The 27,833-nt window shown below is 53.6% G+C and overlaps 1 protein-coding gene across 1 annotated transcript in view; it reads right to left on the reverse strand.

The window, feature by feature from the left end:
* WDR35 (WD repeat domain 35) overlaps positions 1–27,833 on the reverse strand; it is a 262,917-nt gene that overhangs the window by 191,751 nt on the left and 43,333 nt on the right. The window contains exons 4-9 of the mRNA XM_075341137.1: positions 24,569–24,661; positions 20,355–20,483; positions 15,345–15,478; positions 15,095–15,260; positions 11,213–11,358; positions 2,559–2,684 (exon numbers count right to left, since the gene is read on the reverse strand). Of these exons, the coding sequence (XP_075197252.1) occupies positions 2,559–2,684; positions 11,213–11,358; positions 15,095–15,260; positions 15,345–15,478; positions 20,355–20,483; positions 24,569–24,661 (794 nt within the window). The remainder of the gene's footprint in view (positions 1–2,558; positions 2,685–11,212; positions 11,359–15,094; positions 15,261–15,344; positions 15,479–20,354; positions 20,484–24,568; positions 24,662–27,833) is intronic.

The raw sequence follows: 27,833 nt of genomic DNA on the forward strand, positions 1-27,833 counted from the left end.
AAATATATATACAGAATACGTATCTATTCCGGCACCCTAGGGGGACCAGCACCGGGTGACCGGTGTGGCTTACCGACCGCTAAAAAGCGGAGTGTGTGTCCTCCAGATTCCCTGCCTTAGGTCTCCCAGAGCTGCAGAGCTCTTCCCTGATAATCCTCCACCGGCAGAATGGCAGAAAAATGGCTGCCGGAGCTCTCAGGGGAGGAGTGGAGCCGTGGGCGGCGCTAGGAAAGTGCGGGAATCTGGGGTCCCCACAGTGATCAGTGAGGGGGGAGGAAACATACAGGATGCTCCGGCCCTCACATCCGACGTCAGGTCGGCAGTCCCGCCCTTACCCCTGACAGACAGGCCCGGGGGCGGGAGTTTTGCTACTAGGCCGCGATGAAGCCGGGGACTAAATTTAAGACCGCGGCCGACAAGCAGGCGCGGTCGGCGCGGAAGTCCGCCGGTCTTCACAAATCAGCAGCTGCTGCAGCGTCCGGGAAAAAGGCGCTCCATGCACAGTCCCCATGGGAACACAGAGTACTTTATAGATGCAGGGCCCGGTCCCTGAGGATGAATAGACTCCTGTCCGGCAGATTCCCACAGGGGCTGCGGAGGGAGCACGGTCCCAGTAAATGGATGACCGGTCAGGATCCCACTTCTCCCAGAGCCGCTAAGGGATGGTGAAGGAAAACGGCATGAGGCTCCGGCCTTTGTACCCGCAATGGGTACCTCAACCTTAACAGCACCGCCGACGTAGTGGGGTGAGAAGGGAACATGCCGGGGGCCCCGTGGGGGCCCGGTTTTCTTCCAACCGATATAACTAAAATGAGAATGCATGAGTGGATGTGTGCCTCCTTCCACACAAAGCATAAAACTGAGGAGCCCGTGATGCACGGGAGGGTGTATAGGCAGAGGGGAGGTGTTACACTTTTAAAGTGTAATACTTTGTGTGGCCTCCGGAGGCAGAAGCTATACACCCCAATTGTCTGGGTCTCCCAATGGAGCGACAAAGAAATAACAAACCTTGAAAGGAAGTGCCTCCTACAGACACTAAGCTAAAACTGAGGTTGCCTGGCCCGGCCAGGGGGTGTATACTGCAGAGGAGGAGCTATGCTTTTGCATCTACTAAGTGTCCTCCTATGGATAGGCAGCATAACACCCATGGTCCTGTGTCCCCCCAATGAGGCGTCAGAGAAATAATGTTTTATTACTTTAATACTCCCTATGTAAATGATAGTGTCTCTAGCCCCATTGGCGTCTCATCGCCTCGTTGGCGTTTGCATGCTTTCCATGGTATCAGGCCCCTGTGGGCGTGGATACCATGGATTTACATCAGCGACGTGACCGTCACTACTTTAGAATCTCGCGCGTGCACTTACCATTCTTGCCACCTCATCCTGATGTTTGCTGGTCGACTTCTGACGCTCATACTGCGGTTCCAATCATGTGCAGTGCACGGCAGAAGCTGAGAAGCAAGCGCCAGGATGAGGTGGCGAGAATGGTAAGCGCGCGCACACGAGATTCTAAAGTAGTGATGGTCACATCATTGATGTAAATCCATGGTATCACGCCCCTGTGGGCGTGATACCATGGAAAGCATGAAAACGCCCACAGGGCGATGAGACGCCCATGGGGCTAGAGACACTATCATTTACATAGGACATATGAAAGTAATAAAACATTATTTTATTACTTTCATATTACACAATATAATAACACAGGGATGGGTAGGAAGGGGTTACTAGCTCACACAGGCTGCTGCTTGTAGGTCAGAACGCTTTTTTGACCTGACAGGTTCCCTTTAAAAAATAAGCAGTAACCCAAAAGTGGTGGAGATTTAAGGCCGCTTTACACGCAGCGACATCGCTGAAGCGATCTCGTTGGGGTCACGGAATTTGTGACGCACATCAGGTCGCTTTAGCGATGTCTTTGCGTGTGACACCTATGAGCGATTTTGAATCGTCGCAAAAACGGTCAAAATCGCTCATCGGTGACATCGGGGTCTATTCTCGAATATCGCTTCTGCTCGGTGTACGAAGTAGTTAGTCGTTCCTGCGGCAGCACACATCGCTATGTGTGACACCGCAGGAACGAGGAACCTCACCTTACCTGCGGCCGGCCACAATGAGGAAGGAAGGAGGTGGGTGGGATGTTACGTCCTGCTCATCTCTGCCCTTCCGCTTCTATTGGGCGGCGGTTCGGTGACGCTGCTGTGACGTCGCTGTGACACTGAACGAATCGCCCCCTTAGAAAGGAGGCGGTTCGCCGGTCACAACGACGTCGCAGAGCAGGCAAGTGCGTGTGACGCTGCCGTAGCGATAATGTCCGCTACGGCAGCGATCACCACATATCGGCCGTACGATGTAGGCGGGTGCTATCACTCTCGACATCGCTAGCATCGGCTAGCGATGTCGCAGCGTGTAAAGCGGGCTTTACTCTTGGCCGTCGACAATGGCTAATGTGATCCACTTTAGCATTGGAATTGTTAATCTCATGTGGCCCATCAGGAGTCACAAAGAGAGAACAGTAACGCATTTACCTTTACACACTGGCAATTTAATAACATTTTTTACCTTGTAATCAGGTCTGATGTTTGCAAAGTAAATGAATGAATCCACCGCCAACCCAATCCTCAGCCCACCACCTTCCCACGACACGGCAGCCATCTGTTTCCCAGGAACCTTCATGGTGCGCAGGTGCTTAAGAGACAAACAGATCATTAATATTAATGGAACAGAACAAGCAGGTGGACATACTGTATATATGCAAGCCTCTTTCTAGGTTAAGAACTAAATTAAGGTCTTTAGAAAAACAAAAGATAAGAAAAACATAATAATCCACCTTGACATCACACTTAAATGGCCCCCATAAAGCTGGGATTTATGGGAGACTGTGATTTTCCCTACATACTATAATACCATGGTATTGGCTGTAGAGAGAACAAGAGATCGCACAATCACAAGATCAAATATCCTAAGGAAACGTTAAAGGAAAATAAATACCGTAAATAAGAAAAAGCCAATTTAGGAATAACAAGTTAAAAAAATAACATAATCACTTATCGCTGTTTCCATAAACTTACATTCTATCAAAATATAAACTTAATTATGATAAACGTAACGCAAAAGAAGGGAATTTTGTTTACTTACCGTAAATTCCTTTTCTTCTAGCTCCAATTGGGAGACCCAGACAATTGGGTGTATAGCTATGCCTCCGGAGGCCACACAAAGTATTACACTAAAAGTGTAAAGCCCCTCCCCTTCAGCCTATACACCCCCCGTTCTGCTACGGGCTCATCAGTTTTGGTGCAAAAGCCAGAAGGAGGAAAAAATTATAAACTGGTTTAAAGTAAATTCAATCCGAAGGAATATCGGAGAACTGAAACCATTTAACATGAACAACATGTGTATACAAAAACAGGGGCGGGTGCTGGGTCTCCCAATTGGAGCTAGAAGAAGAAGGGAATTTTGTTTACTTACCGTAAATTCCTTTTCTTCTAGCTCCAATTGGGAGACCCAGACAGTGTGACAGTGGGTGTATAGCTACTGCCTCTGGAGGCCGCACAAAGAACTACACTTAAAAGTGTAAGGCCCCTCCCCTTCTGGCTATACACCCTCCCGTAGGAGTACGGATTCCTCAGTTTTAGTACCAAAGCAAGAAGGAGGAAAGCCAATAACAGTTTCAAAAACAAATTCAATCCGATAACAAGATCGGAGAACTTAAGAAACAACATGAACAACATGTGCACCCGAAAAACGAAACCCTAAGAACAAATAGGGCGGGTGCTGGGTCTCCCAATTGGAGCTAGAAGAAAAGGAATTTACGGTAAGTAAACAAAATTCCCTTCTTCTTTTTCGCTCCTAATTGGGAGACCCAGACAGTGGGACGTCCAAAAGCAGTCCCTGGGTGGGTAAAAAGATACCACATGAACGGGCTGTCAGACAGCCTCTTCCTACAGGTGGGCCACCGCCGCCTGAAGGACCTGTCTACCTAGGCTGGCATCTGCCGAAGCGTAGGTATGCACTTGATAGTGTTTGGTAAACGTGTGCAGACTCGACCAGGTAGCCGCCTGGCACACTTGCTGAGCCGTAGCCTGATGCCGCAATGCCCAGGACGCACCCACGGCTCTGGTAGAATGGGCCTTCAGTCCAGATGGAATCGGAAGCCCAGCAGAACGGTATGTGTGAAGAATTGGTTCCTTGATCCACCGCGCAAGGGTGGATTTGGAAGCTTGCGATCCCTTATGCTGACCAGCGACTAGGACAAAGAGCGCATCAGAACGGCGTAGAGACGAGAAATGTAAATCCTGAGTGCTCTCACCAGGTCCAACAGATGTAAACCCTTTTCAAATTGGTGAACTGGATGCGGACACAAAGATGGCAAAGTGATATCCTGATTGAGATGAAAGGAAGAAACCACCTTGGGAGAAAACTCTGGAATTGGACGCAGTACTACCTTGTCTTGGTGAAACACCAGGAAGGGAGATTTGCAAGATAACGCCGCTAGCTCGGACACTCTTCGAAGAGACGTGACCGCCACAAGAAAAACTACTTTTTGTGAAAGCCGAGAAAGGGAAACCTCTTTCAAAGGCTCGAAAGGCGGCTTCTGGAGAGCAATGAGAACCTTGTTCAGATCCCAGGGTTCCAATGGCCGTCTGTAAGGAGGAACGATATGACAAACTCCTTGGAGAAACGTGCGTACTTTAGAAAGCCGTGCCAAGCGCTTCTGAAAGAATACGGATAGCGCGGAGACTTGACCCTTAAGAGAGCTAAGCGACAAACCTTTTTCCAATCCAGACTGCAGGAAGGAAAGAAAAATTGGCAATGCAAATGGCCAGGGAGAAAACCCTTGAGCCAAGCACCACGCTAAGAATATCTTCCACGTCCTGTGATAGATCTTAGCTGAGGATGGTTTTCTAGCCTGTCTCATTGTGGCAACAACTTCATGAGATAAACCTGAGGCCGCTAGGATCCAGGACTCAATGGCCACACAGTCAGGTTCAGGGCCGCAGAATTCAGATGGAAAAACGGCCCTTGAGACAGCAAATCTGGACGGTCTGGTAGTGTCCACGGTTGGCCTACCGTGAGATGCCACAGATCCGGGTACCACGACCTTCTTGGCCAGTCTGGAGCGACGAGTATGGCTCGATGGCAGTCGGACCTGATTTTCCGGAGAACTCTGGGTAACAATGCTAGAGGTGGGAACACATAGGGGAGTCGGAATTGCGACCAATCCTGAACCAAGGCGTCTGCCGCCAGTGCTCGGTGATCGTGAGACCGTGCCATGAAAACTGGGACCTTGTTGTTGTGCCGTGACGCCATCAGATCGACGTCCGGCGTCCCCCAGCGGCAACAGATCTGCTGAAACACGTCCGGGTGAAGGGACCATTCTCCTGCGTCCATGCCCTGGCGACTGAGAAAGTCTGCTTCCCAGTTTTCCACGCCTGGGATGTGAACTGCGGATATGGTGGACGCTCTGCTTTCCACCCACGTCAAAATCCGCTGGACTTCTTGAAAAGCTTGGCGACTGCGTGTTCCCCCTTGGTGCTTGATGTACGCCACCGCCGTGGAATTGTCCGACTGAATCCGAATCTGCTTGCCTTCCAGCCATTGTTGGAAGGCTCGCAGGGCAAGATAGATTGCTCTGATTTCCAGAACATTGATCTGCAGGGTGGACTCTTCCTGAGTCCACGTCCCCTGAGCCCTGTGGTGGAGAAACACCGCTCCCCACCCTGATAGGCTCGCATCCGTCGTGACCACTGCCCAGGACGGGGGAAGGAACGACTTTCCCTGTGACAATGAGGTGGGGAGAAGCCACCAACGCAGAGAGTCCTTGGCAGTCTGAGAGAGGGAGACAGTCCTGTCGAGGGACGTCGATTTCCCATCCCATTGGCGTAGAATGTCTCATTGTAGAGGGCGCAGATGAAACTGCGCGAACGGGACTGCCTCCATTGCTGCTACCATCTTTCCTAGGAAATGCATGAGGCGCCTCAGTGAGTGCGACTGGCTCTGAAGGAGAGATTGCACTCCAGTCCGTAGCGAACACTGCTTGTCCAGTGGAAGCTTCACTATCGCTGAGAGAGTATGAAACTCCATGCCAAGATAAGTCAGAGATTGGGTCGGGGTTAGATGAGACTTTGGAAAGTTGATAATCCACCCGAAACTCTGGAGAGTGTCTAGTGCCACCTTCAGACTGTGCTGGCATGCCTCTTGAGAGGGTGCCTTTATAAGCAGGTCGTCTAGATACGGGATGACCGAGTGACCCTGCGAGTGCAGAACAGCTACTACTGCTGCCATGACTTTGGTGAAGACCCGGGGGGCTGTTGCCAGACCGAAAGGTAACGCTACGAACTGCAGGTGTTCGTCGTGTATGACGAAGCGTAGGAAACGCTGATGCTCTGGTGCAATCGGCACGTGGAGATACGCATCTTTGATATCTATTGATGCTAGAAAATCTCCTTGAGACATTGAGGCTATGACGGAGCGTAGGGATTCCATCCGGAACCTCCTGACTTTTACGTGTCTGTTGAGCAACTTTAGATCCAGGACGGGTCGATACGATCCGTCCTTTTTTGGGACCACAAACAGATTGGAGTAAAAACCGTGACCTTGTTCCTGAAGAGGGACGGAGGTCACCACTCCTTCCGCCTTTAGAGCGGCCACCGCCTGCAACAGAGCATCGGCTCGGTCTGGTGGTGGAGAAGTTCTGAAGAAACGAGTTGGCGGACGAGAACTGAACTCTATCCTGTACCCGTGAGACAGAATATCCCTCACCCAACGGTCTTTGACGCGTGACAGCCAAATGTCGCCAAAGTGGGAAAGCCTCCCACCGACCGCGGGTGTGGGAATTGGAGACTGCAAGTCAGGAGGACGCCGTCTTGGCAACGGTTCCCCCGGCTGTCCCTTTTGGGCGTGACTGAGACCTCCAAGAATCTGAGCGTCTCTGGTCTTTTTGAGTCTTTTTTGACGAGGCGAATTGGGACCTGCCCGGTCCTCGAAAGGACCGATAACCAGACTGACCCCTTCTCTGTTGGGGTTTGTTTTGTCTGTGTTGCGGTAAGGATGAGTCCTTACCCTTGGAGTGTTTGATGATTTCATCCAAACGCTCTCCAAACAATCGGTCACGAGAAAAAGGCAAATTGGTTAAGCACTTCTTGGAATGAGAATCTGCTTTCCAATGTCTCAACCACAGGGCCCTACGCAAAACAACGGAGTTGGCTGACGCCACTGCCGTGCGGCTTGTAGCGTCAAGAACAGCATTAATCGCGTACAACGCAAATGCCGCCATTTGCGAGGTCAATGGTGCTACCTGCGGGGCAAATGCACGTGTGACTGAGTCGACTTGCGCAAGCCCGGCTGAGATAGCTTGGAGTGCCCATACAGCCGCAAAAGATGGCGCTAACGACGCTCCAATCGCTTCATAGATGGATTTCAGCCAGAGCTCCATCTGCCTGTCAGTGGCATCTTTAAGTGCCGCTCCATCTTCAACTGCAACCAAGGATCTAGCTGCAAGCCTGGAAATTGGAGGATCCACTTTTGGACACTGGGTCCAACCCTTGACCACCTCAGGGGGAAAAGGATAGCGTGTATCTTTAAGCCGTTTAGAAAAACGCCTTTCCGGATAAGCGTGGGGTTTCTGGATTGCGTCTCTAAAGTCAGCGTGGTCCAGAAAAGTGCTTAATGTACGCTTAGGGTATCTGAAATGGATTCTCTCGTGCTGCGAAGCTGACTCCTCTACAGGAGGAGCTGGTGGGGAAATATTTAACATCTTATTGATGTTAAATATAAGATCATTAACTATGGCGTCACCATCTGGTGTATCTAGATTGAGAGCGGTCCCAGGATCAGAATCCTGATCAGTTACGTCCGCCTCATCACCCATAGATTCATCTCGCTGGGATCCTGACCATTGAGATGAATGTGAAGGCCCGTCATAGCGAGCCCGCTTAGGCTGCCCGGGGCCATCGTCCGAGTCAGAGTCTTCACCCTGAGGTGTATGTGCCCGTCCCGGAGCTTGGAGGTAATTCAGCTGAGGGGGACCAGGGGGCAATGATTGCACAGTGTCCGTGGCCTGAAGTACAGGCCTAGCTCGCAATGTGTCAAGAATTTGTGACATAGTGAGAGACATTCTGTCAGCAAAAGCTGCAAACTCAGTTCCTGTCACCTGGACAGCATTCACAGGTGGTACACCCTGGGTCACGTCCAGCAGAGGTCCCGACTGTGCAAGCGCCGCAGGTGCCGAGCACTGCACACAATGGGGGTCCGTGGAGCCTGCCGGTAGAAAAGTCCCACATGCGGTGCAGGAAGCATATAATGTCTGTGCCTTGGCACCCTTGCGTTTTACGGACGACATGCTGCTGGCTCTCTGCAATGTGAGAGAGTCTATAGCCAAAGGGCGACCAGCGCTATGCAATACAAAGTATTTGTAGAAACAAAATACTAAGAATACTACTGGCACAAGAGGGGGTGAGCCCTGAGGGCTGCTTACCGCCCGCTGAATAGCGGGTAAGAGGCGCAGAATTCCTTGTCTGGGTCTCCCCGGCTCCCCTCTGCAGCTCAGCGTGTCAGCAGGAATGGCTGCCGGCGTCTGTGGAGAGGGGCGGTCCGTGGGAGTTCCTAAACAAAAGTGCGGGAAACAGTGTCCCCTCTGTGCCTATTGTGAGGGCTGGAGTATGTAAAAACGACTCCAGCCCTCGGCGCTGATGCACTGACCAGCGTCCCGCCCCTCTCCTGACTGGCAGGTCTGGGGGCGGGAACGAACGGAAGCAGGCCGCAAAAGCCGGGGACTCGAGTTATCAGCGCGGCCGCCGTAAAAGCGCGGCCCGCGCTGAAGTCCCCGGCGCACTATAAGTGCCAGCCGCGCCGCAGTCCCAGCGGCCGGCGCGACCGATTCCCAAAAGTGTGCCTGCTTCAGCGAAGCTGAATGAGGCCATGGCACAAGCGCCGCAGCGCTGATGTCCCCGGCGCACTACAACACCCAGCATGCTGCGGTGTGAGCGCCAAATGCACGGGGACACAGAGTACCTTGAGGAAGCAGGGCCATGTCCCTGATGTACTCCGCTCCATCCAGCATCTTCTCCAGGGGCTGTAGATGGAGCACGGTCTCAGTGCCTGGAGACCAGTAAATCCCACTTCACCCAGAGCCCTGTAAAAAGGGATGGGGAAGGAATCAGCATGTGGGCTCCTGCCGCCGTACCCGCAATGGGTACCTCAACCTTACAAACACCTCCGACATACAGTGGGGTGAGAAGGGAGCATGCTGGGAGCCCTGTATGGGCCCTCTTTTCTTCCATCCGACATAGTCAGCAGCTGCTGCTGACTAAAAACAATGGAGCTATGCGTGCGTGTGTGACCTCCTTCGCACAAAGCTAAAACTGAGGAATCCGTACTCCTACGGGAGGGTGTATAGCCAGAAGGGGAGGGGCCTTACACTTTTAAGTGTAGTTCTTTGTGCGGCCTCCAGAGGCAGTAGCTATACACCCACTGTCACACTGTCTGGGTCTCCCAATTAGGAGCGAAAAAGAAAAGGAATTTACGGTAAGTAAACAAAATTCCCTTCTTCTTTGTCGCTCCTAATTGGGAGACCCAGACAATTGGGACGTCCAAAAGCAGTCCCTGGGTGGGTAAATAATACCTCATAATAGAGCCGTAACGGCTCCGTCCTACAGGTGGGCAACTGCCGCCTGAAGGACTCGCCTACCTAGGCTGGCATCTGCCGAAGCATAGGTATGCACCTGATAGTGTTTCGTGAAAGTGTGCAGGTTCGACCAGGTAGCTGCCTGACACACCTGCTGAGCCGTAGCCTGGTGTCGCAAGGCCCAGGACGCTCCCACGGCCCTGGTAGAATGGGCCTTCAGTCCTGAGGGAACCGGAAGCCCCGAGGAACGGTAAGCTTCGAGAATTGGTTCCTTGATCCACCGAGCCAGGGTTGATTTGGAAGCTTGTGTCCCTTTACGCTGGCCAGCGACAAGGACAAAGAGTGCATCGGAGCGGCGCAGGGGCGCCGTACGAGAAATGTAGAGTCTGAGTGCTCTCACCAGATCTAACAAGTGCAAATCCTTTTCACATTGGTGAACTGGATGAGGACAAAACGAGGGTAAGGAGATGTCCTGATTGAGATGAAAAGGGGATACCACCTTAGGGAGGAAATCTTGGCGGACGTTGGTTTCCTAGCCTGTCTCATAGTGGCAATGACCTCTTGAGATAATCCTGAAGACGCTAGGATCCAGGACTCAATAGCCACACAGTCAGGTTGAGGGCCGCAGAATTCAGATGGAAAAACGGCCCTTGAGATAGCAAATCTGGTCGGTCTGGCAGTGCCCACGGTTGGCCGACCGTGAGATGCCACAGATCCGGGTACCACGACCTCCTCGGCCAGTCTGGAGCGACGAGGATGGCGCGGCGGCAGTCGGCCCTTATCTTGCGTAACACTCTGGGCAACAGAGCCAGAGGAGGAAACACATAAGGAAGCTGAAACTGCGACCAATCCTGAACTAAGGCGTCTGCCGCCAGAGCTCTGTGATCTTGAGATCGAGCCATGAATGTTGGGACCTTGTTGTTGTTTGTACCGTGACGCCATTAGGTCGACGTCCGGCATCCCCCAGCGGCAACAGATCTCCTGAAACACGTCCGGGTGAAGGGACCATTCCCCTGCGTCCATGCCCTGGCGACTGAGAAAGTCTGCTTCCCAGTTTTCTACGCCCGGGATGTGAACTGCGGATATGGTGGATGCTGTGGCTTCCACCCACAGCAGAATCCTCCGGACTTCCTGGAAGGCTTGCCGACTGCGTGTCCCACCTTGGTGGTTGATGTAAGCCACCGCTGTGGAGTTGTCCGACTGAATTCGGATCTGCTTGCCTTCCAGCCACTGCTGGAACGCTTTTAGGGCAAGATTCTGACCTCCTTCGCACAAAGCATAAAAACTGATGAGCCCGTAGCAGTACGGGGGGTGTATAGGCTGAAGGGGAGGGGCTTTACACTTTTAGTGTAATACTTTGTGTGGCCTCCGGAGGCATAGCTATACACCCAATTGTCTGGGTCTCCCAATTAGGAGCGACAAAGAAACGATAAAAAATGACGTCACAATTATTGGGTTTTGGTCACAGCACCTCTCCCACACCGCTAAAAATAAAAAATAATATAAAACATCCCATCTACCCAAAAAGGATGCCTAGTGCCTCCTCATCACTAAACATTACCTATCCAAATATACATATGTGAGCGGATACCTCTCCAAATGGGGTGTAGAACTGGACGATATTGATGTCTTTGTCTTGATTGCTTGTCCTCTGGGATCCGGCCACAGCCAGCACGCTGCCACAGTGATTCCACTGAATGCTGACCACGTTCATACCCGTGTCCACCAGAACCGGGCCTGGAAAATCAAGAGTATTTATTGCATAGTCTTCAGTATGTGATTAGTAATTAGTGATCACCGTGACTGAGAGGAACAATTCCATCCACAATACATCCCTATTTGGCTTCTTTAGCTTATGCCCCAATAGCCCGAGTAATTTCGGCTAGTCTTCAGGGCGACATGGCACGTGACTGCAAATCTAACACATTGCCATTTGATTTTAAAAAAATAGCAAAATTGCAGACGTCACCTGAAAGCAGTAGTGGCGTGATAGGGCAACACTAGTCAAGCAACACTAAATCTCAAGCCTGTGGTGCCAGCAAAACCATTAGGCCGGGGCCACACGGGGACTACTGCGATCCTCACATGACACTCGGCTCATGCCAGCAGCACAGCGGGAGCCGAGTGTCATGTGAGTGTCATTGCGACTGAGGTCCGATCATGCGATCGGACCTCAGCTGCGGGGAACAGGCCGGCGGCCGGCGCTGAGGAGGGGAGGGCCGGCGATGAGGACGGGAGGGCCGGCGCTGAGGAGGGGAGGGCCGGCGCTGAGGAGGGGAGGGCCGGCGCTGAGGAATGGAGGGCCGGCGCTGAGGAATGGAGGGCCGGCGCTGAGGAGGGGAGGGCCGGCGCTGAGGACGGGAGGGCCGGCGCTGAGGACGGGAGGGCCGGCGCTGAGGACGGGAGGGCCGGCGCTGAGGAGGGGAGGGCCGGCGCTGAGGAGGGGAGGGCCGGCGCTGAGGAGGGGAAGGCCGGCTCTGAGGAGGGGAGGGCCAGCGCTGAGGAGGGGAGGGCCAGCGCTGAGGAGGGGAGGGCCAGCGCTGAGGAGGGGAGGGCCGGCGCTGAGGAGGAGAGGGCCGGCGCTGAGGAGGAGAGGGCCGGCGCTGAGGAGGGGAGGGCCGGCACTGAGGAGGAGAGGGCCGGCGCTGAGGAGGGGAAGGCCGGCTCTGAGGAGGGGAGGGCCGGCGCTGAGGAGGAGAGGGCCGGCGCTGAGGAGGAGAGGGCCGGCGCTGAGGAGGAGAGGGCCGGCGCTGAGGAGGAGTGGGCCGGCGCTAAGGAGGAGAGGGCCGGCACTAAGGAGGAGAGGGCCAGCACTGAGGAGGAGAGGGCCGGCGCTGAGGAGAGGGCCGGCACTAAGGAGGAGAAAGCCGGCGCTGAGGAATGGAGGGCCGGCGCTGAGGAATGGAGGGCCGGCGCTGAGGAGGAGAGGGCCGGCGCTGAGGAGGGGAGGGCCGGCGCTGAGCAGGGGAGGGCCGGCTCTGAGGAGGGGAGGGCCAGCGCTGAGGAGGGGAGGGCCAGCGCTGAGGAGGGGAGGGCCAGCGCTGAGGAGGAGAGGGCCAGCGCTGAGGAGGAGAGGGCCGGCGCTGAGGAGGAGAGGGCCGGCACTAAGGAGGAGAAGGCCGGCGCTGAGGAGGGGAGGGCCAGCGCTGAGGAGGGGAGGGCCAGCGCTGAGGAGGGGAGGGCCAGCGCTGAGGAGGGGAGGGCCAGCGCTGAGGAGGGGGAGGGCCGGCGCTGAGGAGGAGAGGGCCGGCGCTGAGGAGGAGAGGGCCGGGGCTGAGGAGGGGAGGGCCGGCGCTGAAGAGGAGTGGGCCGTCGCTAAGGAGGAGAGGGCCGGCACTAAGGAGGAGAGGGCCAGCACTGAGGAGGAGAGGGCCGGCGCTGAGGAGGAGAGGGCCGGCACTAAGGAGGAGAAGGCCGGCGCTGAGGAGGAGAGGGCCGACGCTGAGGAGGAGAGGGCCGGCACTAAGGAGGAGAGGGTCAGCACTGAGGAGGAGAGGGCCGGCGCTGAGGAGGAGAGGGCCGGCACTGAAAAGGAGAGGGCCGGCACTAAGGAGGAGAGGGCCAGCACTGAGGAGGAGAGGGCCGGCGCTGAGGAGGAGAGGGTCGGCACTAAGGAGGAGAAGGCCAGCACTGAGGAGGAGAGGGCCGGCACTAAGGAGGAGAGGGCCAGCACTGAGGAGGAGAGGGCCGGCGCTGAGGAGGAGAGGGCCGGCACTAAGGAGGAGAACGCCGGCGCTGAGGAGTAGAGGGCCGGTGCTGAGGAGGAGTGGGCCGGCGCTGAGGAGGAGAGGGCCGGCACTAAGGAAGAGAGGGCCAGCACTGAGGAGGAGAGGGCCGGCGCTGAGGAGGAGAGGGCCGGCGCTGAGGATGAGAGGGCCGGCGCTGAGGAGGAGAGGGCCGGCACTAAGGAGGAGAGGGCCAGCACTGAGGAGAGGGCCAGCACTAAGGAGGAGAGGGCCGGCACTAAGGAGGAGAAGGCCGGTGCTGAGGGGGAGAGGGTCGGCGCTGAGGAGGGGAGGGCCGGCGCTGAGGAGGGGAGGGCCGTCGCTAAGGAGGAGAGGGCCGGCACTAAGGAGGAGAGGGCCAGCACTGAGGAGGAGATGGCCGGCGCTGAGGAGGAGAGGGCCGGCACTAAGGAGGAGAAGGCCGGCGCTGAGGAGGAGAGGGCCGGCGCTGAGGAGGAGAGGGCCGGCGCTGAGGAGGAGAGGGCCGGCACTAAGGAGGAGAGGGCCAGCACTGAGGAGGAGAGGGCCGGCGCTGAGGAGGAGAGGGCCGGCGCTGAAAAGGAGAGGGCCGGCACTAAGGAGGAGAGGGCCAGCACTGAGGAGGAGAGGGCCGGCACTGAGGAGGAGAGGGCCGGCACTAAGGAGGAGAAGGCCGGCGCTGAGGAGGAGAAGGCCGGCGCTGAGGAGGAGTGGGACGGCGCTGAGGAGGAGAGGGCCGGCACTAAGGAGGAGAGGGCCAGCACTGAGGAGGAGAGGGCCGGCGCTGGAAAGGGGAGGGCCGGCGCTGAGGAGGGGAGGGCCAGCGCTGAGGAGGGGAGGGCCGGCGCTGAGGAGGGGAGGGCCGGCGCTGAGGAGGAGAGGGCCAGCACTGAGGAGGAGAGGGCCGGCGCTGAGGAGGAGAGGGCCAGCACTAAGGAGGAGAGGGCCGGCACTAAGGAGGAGAAGGCCGGCGCTGAGGAGGAGAGAGCCGGCGCTGAGGACGAGAGGGCCGTCACTAAGGAAGGGAGGGCCAGCGCTGAGGAGGAGAGGGCCGGAGCTGAGGAGGAGAGGGAGGTATTTATCTCCCTCTCTCCTCCGTTGCCAGCTATTGCCATTCTCGCTCTGCACTCGCGGTACACCAGTGTGATGTGAGTGCAGTGCGATTTTTCTCTCGCCCCATAGACTTGAATGGGTGCGAGAGAAACAAGGATCGCATTACACTCACAGGATGCTGCGACTGTTTTCTCAGTCCGATTAGGGCTGAGAAAATAATTGCTCATGGGTGCTGGGACATAGGCTAATATTGGTCAGAGTGTAATGCGATGTTTTATCACATTCCACTCACTCCGATTTTCATGCCGTGTGTCTTAAGCCTTACTGGCACTTACTCTCGTGGGTCTACTATCAAACTACAATTCAGCTGTAGAAAAGCAACCAGATGACAGACAGGTTGCATGGGAGTCACAAGTGACGCACAACTTACACTGAAATCTACTGGGTCAACGATGTACATGATTTATGCCAAAAACTGTTAGATTTTTGGCGAGGGTGATGTCGTAGTGGAAGTAGGTGACATGTCGGACACAACGCCATTGACGGTCATTGCCGGAGCGAGGGGCTAGATGCGATGTCACACTCAACATCTCAATCTGCATGTCACGCAACACTTGTTGTTCTGTGCAGCCCCCGCCTAATTCTTAGGCCTCATTTACAAAAAAAATAAAAAAGTGTCATTAGTACAAGAACATGAAGAAGAAAAAAAGACTTACTTTCATCGTTCTCATGTCTCATGATCTGGCACCGCCCGTTATCAAAACATATAGCAAGACAGGGGCAATCTGGCTCCACGTAACCTTTACTGCCCGGATACCAGTGCATGCCAGCGATACTCAGAGGACCGGTCACATTGACCAAACAGCTCAGGACCAGTTTTACCTACAAAAAGGCAATCCATGACAGTGAGTTCAATCTAAAAGGACCCAACGAACAGAAGTGAATCATTTGGCAAATAAAACTTACAATGAAGTTGCCCTGGTTGTCATAAAGGTGGATTTCTCCATTTGCCATGCCGAAAAGAAGAATTTTGCTGTCCGGCGACCAAGCGACATGGCACAGCTGTATGCCCTTCAGCTCTTTGCCCCAAATGCGATTACCTGGATAATATTAAAGAGAAAAAAAGTAATTGTAAAACAGACGGATATCAGCAGAAAACACGAAGCATCATGGCATCCGAGATCTGATCACATACAGGGGCCGGCTGGCTGTATCAACGTTTCTTAAAGGGGAAATCTGTGATAGTGTGTTAAGCCTGCTTTACACCTTGCAATTAAGCATACGATATCGTATGCGATCGTAACCGCCCCCATCGTATGTGTGGCACGTTCAATTTGTTGAACGTGCCGCACAAACAATTAACCCCCGTCACAGGTACTTACCCGTCCATACGACCTCGATGTGGGCGGCGAACGTCCACTTCCTGGAGTGGGAGGGACATTCGGCGTCACATCGACGTCACTTGGCAGCCGGCCAACAGAAGCGGAGGGGCGGAGATGAGCGGGACGTAAACATCCCGTCCACCTCTTTCCTTCCACATTGCCGGCGGGAGCCGCGGGAGGCCGGTAAGATCTGTTCAATGTTCCCGGGGTGTCACACACTGCGATGTGTGCTGCCTCGGGAACATTGAACAACCCAACGTGCAATTCGTCAGGATTCAGCGATGTGTATGCGATGAACGTTTTAACAATGTACCTTACGATGCCGGATGTGCGTCACTTACGACGGGACCCCGCCGACACATTGTAAGATACATTGCAGCAGGCTTTAAATATGAGATGCTAAACAATATTCAGTTGTCTGGAAAAATAAAGTGGGACCAAGTGCACAGCATGACCACTTTTTTTTATTTTTACTCTCTTTACTCAAACCTCCCTGCATAGTGTCCGGGGCATTATCCTGCCTATAGAGGGCACTCACATTATTGAATATCACTGCCATGAAAGCGGTAATTGGTCTAGACAATGTTATGGAGGCGGTACATGCCACATGTCCATCCATGTGATGCAAAGGTTTTCCAGCAGAACATTGCCCTGTCACGCTGCCTCTGACGGCTGATCTTCATCCCATACTGCATCCTGGGACGATCTCTTCCCCAGGTAAGTGACAGACGCATCCGGCCGCCGTCCACTTTGTGTAAAGGAAATGTGATTCCTCAGACCGGGCCCCTTTCTTCCACTGCTCCATGGTCCAGTTGCTCACAAGCCCACTGTAGGGGTTTCTGGCAATGAGCAGGAGTCAGCATGGGCACTGTGACCACTGGAGCTATGGTGTCCAATATACTAAACACTGATCATCTGCTGGTCCTGACATTGACCTAACACAGCCAGAAGTAACGTTTTCAGAAATGTGTTTTATAAAAGCTGTTCTGTGGGATCAGACCAAGCATATTAGCCTGTGTACCCCAAGAGTATCAACAAGTCTTGGACACTGATGACTCTGGAACACCCCACAAGATCCCGTGTTTTGGAGATGCTCTAACCCAATTGATTAGCCATCACATTGGCCCTCATGGTCAGATCCTTACATTTTTCCTGCTTCTAATATGTAACCTTCAAGAACTGGCTGTTCACTTGTTCCTAGTATATTCTACATCACAAGATCAGCGTTACCCACACTACTCACAAATAGTTAGGCTTGTTGGCTTTCAGGATGACCCTAAAATGCCCTCTGACCTTTCAGATGGACTTAGGGGTACTTTGCACACTACGACATCGCAAGCCGATGCTGCGATGCCGAGCGCGATAGTCCCCGCCCCCGTCACAGCTGCGATATCTTGTGATAGCTGCCGTAGCGAACATTATCGCTACGCCAGCTTCACATGCACTTACCTGCCCTGCGACGTCGCTCTGGCCGGCGAAGCGCCTCCTTATTAAGGGGGCGGGTCGTGCGGCGTCATAGCGACGTCACACGGCAGATGGCCAATAGAAGCGGAGAGGCGGAGATGAGCGGGACGTAAACCTACCTCCTTCCTTCCACATAGCCGGCGTGAGCCGCAGGACGCAGGTAGATGTTCCTCGCTCCTGCGGCTTCATACACAGCGATGTGTGCTGCCGCAGGAACGAGGAACAACATCGTAACATCGGTATTTCCCAATTCATGGAAATGTCGGATCCTACACGATGATACAATAACGACGCTTTTGCGCTCGTTAATCGTATCAAAAAGGATTTGCACACTACGATATCGCCTGCGACGCTGGATGTGCGTCACTTTCGATTTGACCCCACCAACATCGCAGCTGCGATGTCGTAGTGTGCAAAGTGCCCCTTAATGTGACCTTCTCTACTCATGTCCAAGTGTTCAGCGTTTCATTACTTTTTGCACAACTTGCTGTTCTCTAATAAGGAGGTTAATAGCGAAATTCACAACAGGTGTTTGATCCATGAATCACCCAGTACATTTCGGGGTTCTATTGGAACTGGTAATACACCGTCCTCCTCATCACACTGTTCACATTTTGACATCATGAGACCAAGAGGACACCTAACAATTGATCAGCTGTTCCTCACCATTGTGAGGCTTCAAACACAATGTTCTCAGACGGAAGTGGCCACTGAGCTTAGAGTGTCATCAGCAGGTTGTACAGAGATACAGAGAGACTGAAAGTCACAAAAAGGCAAAAAAGTAGACGTCCTTTGGACACATCCCACACTGTTCACCACTTCATTGTGAACAATACCCTTCGGAACTGGATGAGGAATGAGGAATGCCACATAATTCCAGCCATATTTAATGGGGGTGAGAGGCACTAAGTGTCTCTTCAGACAACTCAAAATCGTTAAAAAGGCATCATCTATGCTGGACGAGAGACCAGTGGGCCTCAGTGCTGTTCACTGATGAAAGTCTATTCACGCTGAGCAGAAATGATGCCCGCCAACGATGATGGAGATGTCAAGGAGAGTGCTGTGCATCAGCCACTGTTGTCACCAGATGAGCCTTTGGTGGTGGTGGTGTTACAGTGTGAGCAGGTGTGTCTAGTCACTATATAATGGCACTATACCATGTGATCATTAATCTAGTCATTGTGCCTATGCATGAACAACACAGGCCTAATTTCATCTTTATAGATGATGCTTCATCTCATCCAGGTCACATCATTAGGTAATGACTGCTGGAGACTGGGGACCTCAAATGGAGCGGCTGCGCTTTCTCCAGACCTGAATCCAATAGAAAACTTATGGGATCATCTGAATTGCCGTGTAGAGGCTATAACTCTCTACCCCAAAACCTCTAGGACCCGAAGGACGCCCTTTAAGAAGAGTGGGGTGCCATGCCTCGGCAGACAATAACTCCACTTACGAAAAGGAGGAGACAAGTTATTGGGATGTTGACATTTGGGGGTGGGGTATATATACCCACGACTGTTGTTGGCTTTTGCTTCAATATATTTTTTGAGATGGGGAGGTCACCATTGCATGCTTCTACTTAAATGCCCAACTCTCACAATAAAATATCACTGTAGCCTGAACCTTTTACATTTTACATAAAATTCACCTGAAAGCCAAATATCCCTAACATTTGTGACTAGTGTATGTCACTTGTGAGTGGCTCTAATGTTATCGCTGATCAGTATATACCTAACTGCATACACAGCGCAAACTTAGGGTGATCCCACCGGCAGTATTTAACTCCACGCACTCAAAACTCCACTCTCCCCAATGCTGAATGGCTGCAAAATCTGGAGACCAAATCTTATGGCCATTGGGCATCAGTAGTTGGTGTTTCACTGACTGTGTTATCATCCTTATTCTGCAACTAGGCACATAGGTTGCAATTGTGGGATGTATGATCAAAAGTGAGGAACCAAAAAGGATCTTGTTTGGGGACATATGTGACACATGGTACGTATCAGCAAAAGTTCACAATTCGTGAGCAGACTTGTACACATGGTATCATAATGATCCTAAATACCATCATCATGTATATAAAATATAAAAAAGTGCAATGTTTTTAGCAGAAAGAAGATAGCATGTATAAAATGTATAAAGGGTTTTTCCACAAAAACATGATCACACAGGATAGGTGATAAATGTATGGTTGCTGGAGGCCAATTAGTGAGCCCCCTGATCAATCTGGAGAATAGAGGGGCCCAAAGTCCCCAATGTGAAAAGAATAGTTGTATGCATGTGTGATCACAGCTCCATTCACGTCTATGAGACTGCCAGAACGACTATCTCCGTCAGTCCTGTAGAAGACAATTAAAGCACACCAATCACCAGCATTTTCCTACATAACCTAAAGCCAGTGCTATACAGGCACTATCAGGCTGATTCTATACATACCTTTAGTTCAGCTCGGATGTATAGGTTTTGAAACACAAGCAAGTAAAGTTTGTAAAATGAGCAGCTTTTTGAATGACAGCAGCTGCCGATCAGCTTATAGCTGGGGTGGGTATTGATAGTGATTTCCTCCCCCCTGCCTATCAATGCTAATGAAATTATAGAATCGTTTTACTAAATAACTAAGAAGGACCTGAGCTCATGTCATACCCATGTGACCAGAAGAGGTGGGGCCTCAGCCAACATAGCTGATATCAGAAAGCAACATTATTTGTCTATTGGCTGAGGCCCCGCCCCTTCTGGTCACATGGGTATGGCGTCAGCACAGGACCTTCTAGTCACTTAGTAAAACGATTCTGTAATAGAATTAGCATAAATAACAGGGGGAGGATGGACAGGCAGGGGGGCGGGAATCACTATGAATACCCACCCCAGCTATCAGCTGCTGCCAATCAAAAAGCTGCTCATTTTACAAACATTACTTGCTTGTGTTTCAAAACCTATACATCTTTGTTGACCACTAAAGGTATGTATAGAATCAGCCTGATAGTGCCAGTATAGCACTGGCTTTACGTTATATAGGAAAATCCTGGTGATTAAAATGAAAGTGAAAATCAATAGTGGAGAATGTTTTACCCATCAAAAGGAAAGTAAAGCAGTGAAAAGGGGCACCAGAAAGACAAAATCTCCTTACCATCCACTGACCCAACGATGACAGCCCCATCCTCATACACGATACAGATCTTCTGACCGTCTGCGTTCCAGCTCATGCTGCGGACAACAGACTTGTTTCGATTGTTGATCATCTCTTCATACCATGAGCCTAAAAGGAGGCAAACATCTAAATTAGGCAGAATCATAGAGTACATCAGTCCAGATTGGTTTTGGTTCCAGCACTGTAAATGACAACCATGTACCTCAAGATTCGGGAGCAGGCCAGGCTAGCACTAAACACGCTTTATGAGATGTTCATCTATTACAGTGACATTTTTTAAAAAGTAAATGGTTAAATAGTAACTAAACTGTTTTAGAAATCAAAAGTACAAATGAATGTACGAAACATTCCAATATAACTTAGAGAAATCTGCTTTTATCTTCACTTAGTCACTTTTTGTCTCTTGTCCTGATCATTCACGCTCATAAACTGCTCAAATCTATCTACAAATCTGTCTGCAGTGAGGGATCAAATTACACCAGATGCCTATAAAAAAGCCTATGGAGGCAGAAGAGAGAAGGCGCTGGAGAGAAAAACACGCAGAAAGGCACAAGGAGACACTCCGGAGGCTTCTTGGGCAGAGGGAGATACTGCTAAAAACGCAGGACACAAGCCCTATAATGGCCAGTAATAGTGACAATCCTCATGTACACACAGGACAGCTTACCCTTAACCTGAAAGTACAGACACACTTTAAGATATTGGGGGGAAGAGCTCTAACTTCACAAAACCAAAGTTCCAGTGGCCGACTACTGCATTAATAAAAGTGTATTTGTTTCTGTAACTCTGGCCCCAATACACATTAGATAAATGTTTTCTGAGCTGTTTATTTCGGTGGGATCAGCTCGTCATCTGACTCTCCCCAGAAATATTATGTCAGAGGATATAAGGATTTTACCGTAGTTTTCAGATTATAGGACACCCTTTTCCTCCCAAAAATTTGCAAGGAAAATGAGGGGTGTGTCTTATAATGCAAATACAGCTTACAGGGAGGTGGAGAATGGGGGCTGGGCTGGGCTGGCTGCGGGACACTGTGCTGGCTGCGGTGGGGGCTGTGCTGGCTGCGGGACACTGTGCTGGCTGCGGTGGGGGCTGGGCTGGCTGCGGGACACTGTGCTGGCTGCGGTGGGGGCTGGGCTGGCTGCGGGACACTGTGCTGGCTGCGGTGGGGGCTGTGCTGGCTGCGGTGGGGACTGTGCTGGCTGCGGTGGGGGCTGTGCTGGCTGCGGTGGAGGCTGTGCTGGCTGCAGGGCACTGTGCTGGCTGCAGGGCACTGTGCTGGCTGCGGTGGCGGCTGGGCTGGCTGTGGGACACTGTGCTGGCTGCGGTGGGGGCTGTGCTGGCTGCGGGGCACTGTGCTGGCTGCGGTGGGGGCTGTGCTGGCTGCGGGGCACTGTGCTGGCTGCGGTGGGGGCTGTGCTAGCTGCGGGGCACTGTGCTGGCTGCGGTGGGGATTGTGCTGGCTGCGGTGGGGGCTGTGCTGGCTGCGGGGCACTGTGCTGGCTGCGGTGGGGATTATGCTGGCTGCGGTGGGGGCTCTGCTGGCTGCGGGGCATTGTGCTGGCTGCGGTGGGGGCTGTGCTAGCTGCGGGGCACTGTGCTGGCTGCGGGGCACTGTACTGGCTGCGGTGGGGGCTGGGCTGGCTGCGGGACACTGTGCTGGCTGCGGTGGGGGCTGTGCTGGCTGCGGGGCACTGTGCTGGCTGCGGTGGGGGCTGTGCTGGCTGCAGGGCACTGTGCTGGCTGCGGGGCACTGTGCTGGCTGCGGTGGGGGCTGTGCTAGCTGCGGGGCACTGTGCTGGCTGCGGTGGGGGCTGTGCTAGCTGCGGGGCACTGTGCTGGCTGCGGTGGGGGCTGTGCTAGCTGCGGGGCACTGTGCTGGCTGCGGTGGGGATTGTGCTGGCTGCGGTGGGGGCTGTGCTGGCTGCGGGGCATTGTGCTGGCTGCGGTGGGGGCTGTGCTAGCTGCGGGGCACTGTGCTGGCTGCGGTGGGGGCTGTGTTAGCTGCGGGGCCCTGTGCTGGCTGCGGTGGGGGCTGTGCTGGCTGCGGTGGGGGCTGTGCTGGCTGCGGGGCACTGTGCTGGCTGCGGTGGGGGCTGTGCTAGCTGCGGGGCACTGTGCTGGCTGCGGTGGGGGCTGTGCTAGCTGCGGGGCACTGTGCTGGCTGCGGTGAGGGCTGTGCTAGCTGCGGGGCACTGTGCTGGCTGCGGTGGGGATTGTGCTGGCTGCGGTGGGGGCTGTGCTGGCTGCGGGGCACTGTGCTGGCTGCGGTGGGGATTGTGCTGGCTGCGGTGGGGGCTGTGCTGGCTGCGGTGGGGGCTGTGCTGGCTGCGGTGGGGGCTGTGCTGGCTGCGGTGGGGGCTGTGCTGGCTGCGGGGCACTGTGCTGGCTGCGGTGGGGGCTGTGCTGGCTGCGGGGCACTGTGCTGGCTGTGGTGTGGATTGTACTGGCTGCGGTGGGGGCTGTGCTGGCTGCGGGGTACTGTGCTGGCTGCGGTGGGGGCTGTGTTGGCTGCGGTGGGGTCTGTGTTGGCTGCGGCGCACTGTGCTGGCTGTGGTGGGGGCTGTGCTGGCTGCGGTGGGGGCTGTGCTGGCTGCGGGGCACTGTGCTGGCTGCGGTGGGGGCTGTGTTGGCTGCGGTGGGGGCTGTGTTGGCTGCGGTGGGGGCTGTGCTGGCTGCAGGGCGCTGTGCTGGCTGCGGTGGGGGCTGTGTTGGCTGCAGTGGGGCCGTGCTGGCTGCGGTGGGGGCTGTGATGGCTGCGGTGGGGGCTGTGCTGGCTGCGGTGGGGGCTGTGCTGGCTGCGGTGGGGGCTGTGCTGGCTGCGGTGGGGGCTGTGCTGGCTGCGGTGGGGGCTGTGCTGGCTGCGGTGGGGGCTGTGTTGGCTGCGGTGGGGGCTGTGCTGGCTGCGGTGGGGGCTGTGCTGGCTGCGGTGGGGACTGTGCTGGCTGCGGTGGGGACTGTGCTGGCTGCGGTGGGGACTGTGCTGGCTGCGGTGGGGACTGTGCTGGCTGCGGTGGGGACTGTGCTGGCTGCGGTGGGGACTGTGCTGGCTGCGGTGGGGACTGTGCTGGCTGCGGTGGGGACTGTGCTGGCTGCGGTGGGGACTGTGCTGGCTGCGGTGGGGACTGTGCTGGCTGCGGTGGGGACTGTGCTGGCTGCGGTGGGGACTGTGCTGGCTGCGGTGGGGACTGTGCTGGCTGCGGTGGGGACTGTGCTGGCTGCGGTGGGGACTGTGCTGGCTGCGGTGGGGACTGTGCTGGCTGCGGTGGGGACTGTGCTGGCTGCGGTGGGGACTGTGCTGGCTGCGGTGGGGACTGTGCTGGCTGCGGTGGGGACTGTGCTGGCTGCGGTGGGGACTGTGCTGGCTGCGGTGGGGGCTGCGGTGGCGGCTGTGCTGGCTGCAGTGGTGGCTGTGCTGGCTGCGGTGGCGGCTGTTTTGGTTTCGGAGGGGGCTGTGTGGAGCAGGGCAGTGCGGTGGGTGAGATGCTCTGTCGGCGGTGCGGGCTTCAAATAATGGCTCCCGGAGTCGACGCATGCGTAGATGGAGCTCTAAGCTCAAGATCTCATCTGCGCACACGCTGCCTCCGGCCCATTGATCTTCCAGCAGCAGACTTAAGGAAAATGGCACCCGGAGGAGACGCGTGCGTAGATGAAATCTCAGCTTGTCATTGAGCCGAGATCTCAATCTGCGCACGCGCCGACTCCGGGCACTATTTCTTTGAAGCCCGCACCACCGACACAGCATCTGTGACACCCACCGCTCCACTCTGCTCCACACAGCACAGCCCCCCACTGCTGCCAGCACAGCCCCAACCGCAGCTCCTTCAGCATCGCCCCTGCCTGCTGTGACCCCGCTGCTCCACCACCTCCGGTGAGAGACCACTGGAGTATAAGATGGACCCCATTTTTTTTATTTTTGTTCCCCTTTTTATCTCTAAATTTAGGGTGCGTCTTATAATCCAGTGCGTCTTATAAAACGAAAAATAAGCCAATTCTTTTTTTAGCCCTACCCTTTAGTCATGCACACAGAGAAGAGGCTCGCCAAATGATTAAGCTGACTCCGCTCTCCCCATACAGAATGTGTAAAATTCTCGGGTGCACATAATTTATACTTTCATATGGTCTAATGAATCCCAGATACTTTATATGATCAGTCACACAGTCACTAACGTACGGTGAGGATTTAGGATTACCCTTGTACAGCATCCAGACGATGATGAGCCCATTCTGGTCACTTGTTGTCAATTTCTGGAAATGTTCATTCCAGGTCACCACCTGTACGGACCCTGGAGAAGATACACAGGACATCTAGAAAAAATTCTGCCCCTATGTTCACAAGAACTGTACATTTCATGCTTCCAGTTATTAGAAGCTTCAGACATTTTTTTGCTACTTTTTGGGGTTAACGATCACAAGCTGCAGACTTGGCGTTTGCTGGTCCCTTAGGCCCTGTGCGCACGCTGCGTTTTTTGCCGCAGGATTTGCCGCGGTTTTTGCTGCAGAAAAGGTGCGGTTTTTGTTCATAACCTTTCTGCAGTCCTTCCCCAGCAACATCTATGGGAAAAACAAAATGCTGCACACTGCGTTTTTTTCCATACAGGTTTTGGGGCAGAATTTCTGCAGCTTTTCTGCAGCAAAAAAAGAAGTAGCATGTCACTTATTTTCCACAGGTACCTGCGTTTTTTCCAGAGATAATGGTAAAAAACCGCAGGGACCAACCCACAGAAAAAAAAACACTAAATCCGCGGCAATCGCGGCAAAACTGCGGTTGCGTTTTTACCACGGTTTTTACCGTGAATGCGAAATTCTACCAGAGGGTGTGGATTTTTCTTAAGAAAAGGTAATTTCCCAGTACGCACAAAGCCTTAAAGGGAACTTGTCACCACTTTTTTTGGCTATAAGCTGGGGCCACCACCATCACGTTCTTATATACAGCATTCTAACATGCTGTATATAAGAGCCCAGGCCGAGGGTGTAACATAAAAACACTTTATAATACTCACCATTGTCCGGTGCCGACGCCGCATCTTTGGCCATCTTCGTCCTTCTTCTGATGCCTGTCCGCATGATGCGGCTACGTCATACACACTCGCCGGTCCCGCACAGGCGCACTACAATACTTTGATCTGCCCTGCTCAGGACCTGAATGCCGGCGAGTGTGGATGACGTCGGACCCGTCATGCACAGCGGCTAGAGTAGGAGAACAAAGATGGCCAAAAGAGGCGGCACCGGGACCGGACAACGGAGACGCCCATAAGGCCAACCATGCGACCATTAGGTAAGTATTATAAAGTGTTTTTATGTTATACCCCCGGCCTGGGCTCTTATATACAGCATGTTAGAATGCTGCATATAAGAGCCCGGAGGTGGTGGCCGCAGCTTATAGGGCAAAAAAGTGGTGACAGGTTCCCTTTAAGGTGGTTGGATGTGTAATGAACCGTACAGCACCTCTGTCCATGAGGCCTATTATGGAATATGGTCAACATTAAGGGGTCCCCGCTCAGTATTCTCTTTTAGGAGCCAAAATGAAAAGCTTCTCTATAGGAATTGGCTTCCCTCTGGTGGACTGGAGACATCTTTGTATTATTACAAATCAAAAGCAGTTGCGAATGTAGAAAAAATGTCTTAATAGCGTAGTTTTCCCTGGTAAAATAAGCTGATCGGACCACTCCGTTAATAGCTGTCATAGCATGCCGATAGATACAGACTGAAGGTAGCCATAGAGGTAAAAAGAAGGGAATTTTGTTTACTTACCGTAAATTCCTTTTCTTCTAGCTCTAATTGGGAGACCCAGACAATTGGGTGTACAGCTACCGCCTCCGGAGGCCACACAAAGCACTACACCCAAAAGTGCAAGGCCCCTCCCCTACTGCCTATACACCCCCCGTGGGATCACGGGTTCCTCAGTTTTAGTGCAAAAGCAAGAAGGAGGAAAGCCAATAACTGGTTTAAGCAAATTCAATCCGAAGGAATATCGGAGAACTGAAACCATTCAACCTGAACAACATGTGTATACAAAAAAACAGGGGCGGGAGCTGGGTCTCCCAATTAGAGCTAGAAGAAAAGGAATTTACGGTAAGTAAACAAAATTCCCTTCTTCTTTGTCGCTCTATTGGGAGACCCAGACAATTGGGATGTCCAAAAGCAATCCCTGGGTGGGTAAAATAATACCTCATGATAGGGCCGTAAAAACGGCCCCTTTTCTACAGGTGGGCAATCGCCGCCTGAAGGACTTGTCTACCTAGGCTGGCGTCCGCCGAAGCATAGGTATGCACCTGATAATGTTTGGTAAAAGTGTGCAGACTCGACCAGGTAGCCGCCTGGCACACCTGCTGAGCCGTAGCCTGGTGCCGTAATGCCCAGGACGCACCTACGGCTCTGGTAGAATGGGCTCTCAGCCCTGAGGGAACCGGAAGCCCAGCAGAACGGTAGGCTTCAAGAATTGGTTCCTTGATCCACCGAGCCAAGGTTGACTTGGAAGCCTGCGACCCTTTACGCTGGCCAGCGACAAGGACAAAGAGTGCATCCGAGCGGCGCAGAGGTGCCGTGCGGGAAATGTAGATTCTGAGTGCTCTCACCAGATCCAACAAATGCAAATCCTTTTCACATTGATGAACTGGACGAGGACACAAAGAAGGTAAGGAGATATCCTGATTGAGATGAAAAGAGGATACCACCTTAGGGAGAAACTCCGGAATCGGGCGCAGAACTACCTTGTCCTGGTGAAACACCAGGAAGGGAGATTTGCATGACAGCGCTGCTAGCTCGGACACTCTCCGAAGAGACGTGACCGCTACTAGAAAGGCCACTTTCTGTGAAAGGCGAGAAAGGGAAACATCCCTCATAGGCTCGAAAGGCGGCTTCTGGAGAGCAATTAGAACCCTGTTCAGATCCCAGGGCTCTAACGGCCGATTGTAAGGAGGGACGATATGACAAACCCCTTGCAGGAACGTGCGTACCTGAGGAAGTCGTGCTAGGCGCTTCTGAAAAAATACAGATAGCGCTGAGACTTGTCCCTTGAGGGAGCCGAGCGACAAACCTTTTTCCAACCCGGATTGCAGGAAGGAAAGAAAAGTAGGCAATGCAAATGGCCAGGGAGAAGCTTCCTGAGCAGAGCACCAAGATAAGAATATCTTCCACGTCCTGTGGTAGATCTTGGCAGAGGATAGTTTCCTAGCTTGTCTCATGGTGGCAATGACCTCTTGAGATAATCCTGAAGACGCTAGGATCCAGGACTCAATGGCCACACAGTCAGGTTGAGGGCCGCAGAATTCTGATGGAAAAACGGCCCTTGAGACAGCAAGTCTGGCCGGTCTGGTAGCGCCCACGGTTGTCCTACCGTGAGATGCCACAGATCCGGGTACCACGACCTCCTTGGCCAGTCTGAAGCGACGAGGATGGCGCGGTGGCAGTCGGACCTGATCTTGCGTAGCACTCTGGGCAACAGTGCCAGAGGAG

This window comes from Anomaloglossus baeobatrachus, chromosome 3 (genome assembly GCF_048569485.1).
Source record: "Anomaloglossus baeobatrachus isolate aAnoBae1 chromosome 3, aAnoBae1.hap1, whole genome shotgun sequence".
In the NCBI taxonomy this organism is placed as follows: Eukaryota; Metazoa; Chordata; class Amphibia; order Anura; family Aromobatidae; genus Anomaloglossus; species Anomaloglossus baeobatrachus.